This window comes from Macaca mulatta, chromosome 10, assembly GCF_049350105.2.
Source record: "Macaca mulatta isolate MMU2019108-1 chromosome 10, T2T-MMU8v2.0, whole genome shotgun sequence".
NCBI lineage: Eukaryota > Metazoa > Chordata > Mammalia > Primates > Cercopithecidae > Macaca > Macaca mulatta.
The window spans coordinates 34969916-34976963 of NC_133415.1; the positions used below are offsets into that span (position 1 = coordinate 34969916).

A 7048-nucleotide genomic window follows, 5' to 3' on the forward strand; every position below is an offset into this window, starting at 1 on the left:
GGGCCTGCCACCTGCCCTGCAGCCCTCACCTGTGCCTCTGTTCTTTAAAGGGGTGCTCCTCCTAGGGGAGCCGGTCCGCTGGGAGACCAGCCTGCAGCTGATCATGGATGTCCTCCTCAGCAATGGGAGCCCTGGGACTGGCCTGGCGACACCCCCCTACCCCCACCTCCCCATCCTGGCCAGCAACATGGATCTCCTGTGGATGGCTGAAGCCAAGATGCCCAGGTGAGGACACAAAGCTCCCAGCCTTGGTCTGGTGGTCCACTCCTGGCTGCTGCCTGGGCAGTCCTGCAGGCAGTTCCCACCCGTCATCCTGACACCGGGGTACTCGGACCTTACTTTGGTAGGCCCTGTTGTTGCTGCAGTAAGCTGGCCTTTGGAAGGGCTTTCAAGGATCACTCCACGTATTCGTTACTGAACCTAAACTACAGATTACAGTCTGAGGATGTATTGAGAGGATGTTTCACACATGACCCCTGCCCCTATAATCTTAACAGAACATGCTCTTTGTGTCTGTGGACCCAAACTGTGGATACTTTTTGTGCTGTATCAGTGCACATTCAGTTGCCCTTCCTTCCTTGGCTCCACCCTGTAGCATTGGTTCTTTCACTTTCTTGTTTCCTTTTACCCTTAAGACATAGGGCAGGAGGAAGCAAGCATTTGCCGTGTGTGTGTGTGTGTGTGTGTGTGTGTGTGTGTGTGTGTGTGTGTGTGGTCTCACTCTCTTATCCAGGAGGAAGCAAGCATTTGCCGTGTGTGTGTGTGTGTGTGTGTGGTCTCACTCTCTTATCCAGGAGGAAGCAAGCATTTGCCGTGTGTGTGTGTGTGTGTGTGTGTGTGTGTGTGTGTGGTCTCACTCTCTTATCCAGGCTGGAGTGCAGTGGTGCAGTCATAACTCACTGCAGCCTTGAACTCTTGGCCTCAAGTGATCCCCCTGCCTCAGCCTCCAAAAGTGCTGGGATTACAGACATGCACCATCATGCCAGCCAAGGATTGTTCTGTTGGTTGCACAGACCAGACAACTGAGACCCAGCGGATAAGTGGCTTTCTCAGGGGCATGCAGGTGCCTACACTCCCTGCTCAGCTGTGTTGGTATCATCTGTTCTGTCTTATTCTGGGGATAGCACAGATAGAGGCAGCCCTTTTTTGGCCCTCAAGGTGCTTACTTGAAGGCCAGCTGACAGCTGCTGTGTACTGTTTGGTTGCCGTTATCTGCATGGCCAGACTCTTGAGTCAGCCTGCTGTTGACCCCCAGTCAACAGTGCTCGTCAGCAGAGGGTGGGCACGGCCCAGTACTGCCTCAGGGCCCATCTCAGTAGTCCTAGAGAGACAGGGGTATGGGATGCTCTTGTCACTTTTAAAGTGTATGTCTGCCAGGCGCGGTGGCTCACGCCTGTAATCCCAGCACTTTGGGAGGCTGAGGCAGGCAGATCACGAGGTCAGGAGATTGAGACCATCCTGGCTAACACGGTGAAACCCCGTCTCTACTAAAAATACAAAAAATTAGCCGGTGCGTGCCTGTAGTCCCAACTACTCGGAGGCTGAGGCAGGAGAATGGCATGAACCCAGAAGGCGGAGCTTGCAGTGAGCCAAGATGGTGCCACTGCACTCCAGCCTGGGTGACAAAGCGAGACTCCGTCTCAAAAAAAAAAAAAAAAAAAAGTGTATGTCTGTGGCTCGAGGCTTGGCCTTGTCTCTGAAGTATTATTCCCAGAGGAGGGATGCTGACACTAGATCAGTGGGCTTGGTTGGTTATGTCACTGTGAACTGAAAAGCAAGGGGCAGATTTCAATTTATAAACCAGATTTTAGATGAACTTTTCTAATTAAAAATAGAATTCTTTACATAAATGACACTGAAAAATGTGGTGGCTCACGCTTGTAATACCAACACTTCGGGAGGCCGAGGTGAGTGGATCACCTGAGATCAGGAGTTCAAGATATCAGCCTGGCCAACATGGCAAAACACTGTCTTTAATAAAAATATAAAAATTAACGGGGCATGGTGGTGCACACCTGTAATCCCAGCTATTTGGGAGGCTGAGGCAGGAGAATCGCTTGAACCCGGGAGGTAGAGGTTGCAGTGAGCCAAGATTGCACCCAAGTGCCAGCCATCATATCGGCATTCCAGGTGTCAGGAAAGAGTTGGGGAGGGCAGAGAGGGCAGAGAAGAATACCCTACCCCCAGTTTTTTTTTTTTTTTTTTTTTTTTTTTAAGACGGAGTCTTGCTCTTTCGCCCAGGCTGGAGTGCAGTGGTGCAGTCTTGGCCCACTGCAGCCTCCACCTCCTGGGTTCAAGTGATTCTCCTGCCTCAGTCCCCCAAGTAGCTGGGACTACAGGCATGTGCCACCATACCCAGCTAATTTTTGCATTTTCAGCAGAGACAGGGTTTCACCATGTTGGCCAGACTGGTCTTGAACTCCTGACCTCAGGTGATCCACCTACCTTGGCCTCCCAAAGTGCTGGTATTACAGGCATGAGCCATTGCACCTGGCCCCCTGTCCCCAGTTATAAGGATGCTTACTAAAAGCTTAGCCCAGCATTCTGCTTTCCTTGACTGTAGCTTAGTCACATGGCCACATCTCGCTGGAAGGGAGGCACGGGAAGGTCGTTTTCACACCTAGTGGCAATATGGTCAGCTGAAAATGGACACCAGCAAAGAAGGGAGAAGGGCAACCATAGTCTGCCCCAGCTCTGCAGCAGGATTTAAGCTCTGGAGTCAGACTGAGTTGTAATCCTAGTTCTGCCATCTTGAACAAACTACTTAATCTTGCTGTGCCTTGGTTTCCTCATTTTACAAATAGTGTCATCTCATAGAGTTTTTCTGAGAGGGAAATGTGAAATGCTGCCTCCAGTGCCAGCACAGTGTCTGCTACATGTCAGCTCTTACCCTGGGGAAGAGGCTGGTCTGTGTGGTTGCTGCTTAGACAGTGGCAGTCCTATTCTCTAGAAGAACCTGGAGATCAGGAAGACTGAACTGCTGCATGCTCGTTTCTGGCAGGTTTGGACATGGCACCTTTCTGCTGTGCCTGGAAACCATTTACCAGAAAGTGACGGGCAAGGAGCTGAGATACGAGGGCCTGATGGGCAAACCCAGCATCCTCACTTACCAGTACGCCCAGGACCTGATCAGACGACAGGCAGAGAGGCGGGGCTGGGTCGCCCCCATCCGGAAGCTCTATGCTGTGGGGTAGGCTCTGCCCCTCCTCCTTCATCCCTTTTATGACGTCCCCTTCCCTCCCTCCCTCTCTAGTCTTACCCCCGTTTCCCTATATCTCATTCACTCTTCTGCCCTGAAACTCTGCTCCCTTTGCTTTGCAACATTGAGTTAGGGTTTTCTCCTTTTTCCTTTTCCGGTGTGGCTGCCCCTGCCAGTGACAACCCTACGTCTGACATATATGGCGCCAACCTGTTCCACCAGTACCTGCAGAAGGCGACGCGTGACGGGGCGCCAGAACTAGGGGCCGGGGGCCCACGGCAGCAGCAGCCCTCAGCAAGCCAGAGCTGCATCTCCATCCTGGTGTGCACAGGCGTCTACAATCCCAGCAACCCGCAGTCCACGGAGCCTGTCCTTGGAGGAGAGCAGCCTCCATTCCACGGGCACCGAGACTTGTTCTTCAGTCCAGGGCTCATGGAGGCCTCCCACGTGGTGAATGACGTGAATGAGGCTGTGCAGCTGGTCTTCCGCGAGGAGGGCTGGGCCTCGGAGTGAGGGCAGTGCGGGGGAGGCGAGGGGGTGAGCCTGGACCTGTGGGCGAGTCCCTTTGGCTGGGCTCTGGCCTGATCACTGGGCTCAGGTCAGGGCTTGGTTCCCTTGCCACCATTCCTGCTGCCCCATGAGTGTGGCATTACTGGTCACTTAGAAGAAGACAGTGGCTCTTTTTCCCTGCTGGGTAGCATTTTGTATGGAACTGTCAGAATCTTCTGGGCACAGTTCCCTTGTGCCTCTCCTGGCAGTCTAACCCCAGGCCATTCTCTTCACCTGTGTGCCTCAGTGTCCTTCTCGTTTCAGTAGGAACTTCTGAAAAGGGGGAGGCAGTGTGGAATACTGTGGATGTCTGTGCAGAGCCTTTGCCGGCACTGAAGGCGTGCAGCCTGTCGGCAGAGTGTCTAACACCAGATGCTACTTTTTACTGTATTGTAGTTTATTGCCCAGAGATTTGGGGCTTTTTTTAAAATTAAAATAATTATTATAAATATTCATGATGCTGTCTCTTGTGAAGCTCTGTCTGGAGTGCACTGAAAGTCCTGTGGGAAAAGGAGAAGGAGTGAGTGGTGTGGGCAGCCCAGGGGCTGGGAGATGGGTGGCATTTCAGCTCCACGAGGTGCCCACATCTCCTTTCCTACCTCCTGCCCCCAAAGCCCATACCCATTCTGGGCTGTGAAGCTTGAGGTTGTCTAGGAATGAGTTTGGCATATACTTAGCTGTACTTAGCAACTTCCCTGGAGTGGAAAAGGAGGGATCTTGTTACTGATTGTTCTAAAGGAAGCAGCTCTTCCTGCAGTGATTCTAGAAAACATGCCGCTTCCTGCATCCCTTCCTCTAGGAGTAACCAACTTCATTTCTTCATTTGTGTCACCCATGGCCTCAGCATCTGCAAATTCCCCACTCAGTTCTCGTCCTTATTTTACTCCAGTAGCCGTTTGCGTTTGACACAGCTGATACCTCCCTCCCTTGTTCTTTTTTTATTTTTTAGAGACGGAGTCTTGCTCTGTCATCCAGGTTGGAGTGCAGTGGCACGATCATGGCCCCCATGAACCTCCTGGGTTCAGGCAATTCTCCCACCTCAGCCTCCTGAGTAGCTGGTACTACAGGCACACACCACCACGCCTGGCTAATTTTTTTATTTTATTTTTTATTTTTGGTAGAGACAGGGTTTTACCATGTTGACCAGGCTTGTCTAAAAGTCTTGGCCTCAAATGATCTGCCCGCCTTGGTGTCCCAAAGTGCTGGCATTACAGGAGTGAGCCTCCATGCCTGGCCTCCTTCCCTTATTCTTAAAGCCCTCTTGGCTCTCTCCGCCTGACTATTTGTTTTTGGGGGGATGGAGTCTCACTCTGTTACCCAGGCTGGAGTGCAGTGACACGATCTCAGCTCACTGCAGTCTCCACCTCCTGGGTTCAAGCAGTGTTTGTGCCTCAGCCTCCTGAGTAGCTGGGATTACAGGCATGCTCCACCATGCCTGGCTAGCTAATTTTTGTATTTTTAGTAGAGACAGAGTTTCACCATGTTGGCCAGGCTGGTTTCGAACTCCTGACCTCAAGTGATCCGCCCTCCTTGGCCTCTCAAAGTGTTGGGATTACAGGCGTGAGCCACTGCTCCCGACCTTAACTGATTTCTTTCTTTCTTTTTTTTGAGATGGAGTTTTGCTCGTTTCCCAGACTGGAGTGCAATGGCGCGATCTTGGTTCACTGCAACCTTCACCTCCTGGGTTCAAGCGATTCTCCTGCCTCAGCCTCCTGAGTAGCTGGCATTACAGGCGTGCACCACCACGCCTAGCTAATTTTTTGTATTTTTAGTAGAAATGGGGTTTCACCGTTAGCCAGGCTGGTCTCAAACTCCTGGCCTCAGGTGATCTGCCTGCCTCGACCTCCCAAAGTACTGGGATTACAGGCATGAGCTACCGCGCCCGGCCCTCAACTGATTTCTTGACACCTCTGCTTGGATGCCTCAGAGGTGCTTAGAGGTCAGGGAGCAAAGGAGGTTGAGAGAGTGGCTGTGAAACAGGAGAACCAGTGTCTTGGAGGCTGAGTGGCTAAGCACTGAGGAGCTGTGCTCATTCCCTCAGTGTAAGTGTCTCTGTGTCCACGACCAGACACTGAGCGCAGTCCACACCTCCTGCTTAACTGTCTTCCCCACCTTAGGTGGCTGCGGCAGCTCCTTGCTCTCCTTGTCTAGGCCCAAGGGCCTGGCGTCCTGCTGAGCTCCTCTTAATTTCCCAAGTGAGCTCTGCTACCCACCACGCCCCACCCCAGCTAGGCCCCTGGCCTCACCTGAGCTGTTGCAGCCACACTTCTGGCCTCCCTGCCTCCGCCCTTTTCTCTCCCACCTGCTCTGCTCACTCACTGGCAGATCACGTGGCCCGTTCTGTGATGAAAGCCCTCCGGTGACATCTGACTCAGCAAAAGCAGTGATTTCTTAACTTGGTACAAATCCTCTTCATCCTGTCCCACCACTCCCCCCGGGACCTCACCTGCTGCTTTCCTCATTATCATTCACACCCGCCACCCTACTCCACGTTCCCTCCTGCCTAGGGCCTCTCGCAGCCCCTCTGCCAGGCCACAGTGTCCACGTGGCTCGTGCCATCCCTTCCCTTTTTTTTTTTTTTTTTTTTTTTTTGAGAGGGAGTCTCAATCTGTCCCCCAGAATGGAGTGCAATGGCGCAATCTCAGCTCACTGCAACCTCCGCCTTCTGGGTTCAAGCGATTCTCCTGCCTCAGCCTCCTAAGTAGCTGGGACTACAGGTGCGTGCCACCACACCCAGCTAATTTTCGGATTTTTGACAGAGACGGAGTTTCATTACGTTGGCCAGGCTGGTCTCAAACTCCCGACCTCGTGGTCCGCCTGCCTCAGCCTCCAAAAGTACTGGGATTACAGGCATGAACCACTGCGCCCGGCCAAGCATCTCTTCCTTTTCTCCCAGACCCACTTCTTATGGATCTGATGGATGTGCCATTCCAATTTCCTTGACTTTCTGTAAACATAGCACCATCATCCTTACCCTACTTAATGTTTTCATGGTACCTACCACCTCATGACCCACATATACTTGCTGATTCTGTGTCTTCTACTACTCCATGAACTCTCCGTATTGCATCATAATTGTGTCCCCACACCTGCGTGCCTGGCACTTGGCAGTCTTCAAAAGATGATAGTAGACGGCCCCTGAGACCCTCCTATGGTGAGTCCTCCACAGGGGCCCTTGGACACAAACACGCCTCCCTCTGCTTTCACTCCCTAGGGAGTGTGGCAGAAGTGAAAGGGCTGCAGGCCTGGCGATGGAGTCCCAGCCCGGCCATCCACTAGCTATATGGCCTTGGGCAACTT

The 7048-nt window shown here is 52.5% G+C and overlaps 1 protein-coding gene across 5 annotated transcripts in view; it reads left to right on the top strand.

Moving 5' to 3' along the window:
• Positions 1 to 7048, top strand: part of HDHD5 (haloacid dehalogenase like hydrolase domain containing 5) — a 34646-nt gene that overhangs the window by 25066 nt on the left and 2532 nt on the right. For 2 of the 5 annotated variants that reach the window (XM_077948565.1, XM_077948564.1), the window contains exons 6-8: positions 51 to 225; positions 3002 to 3190; positions 3376 to 4197. In XM_077948565.1, coding sequence (XP_077804691.1) covers positions 51 to 225; positions 3002 to 3190; positions 3376 to 3712 — 701 coding nt within the window. In that variant the 3' untranslated portion in view covers positions 3713 to 4197. 5 annotated transcript variants of the gene reach the window in all.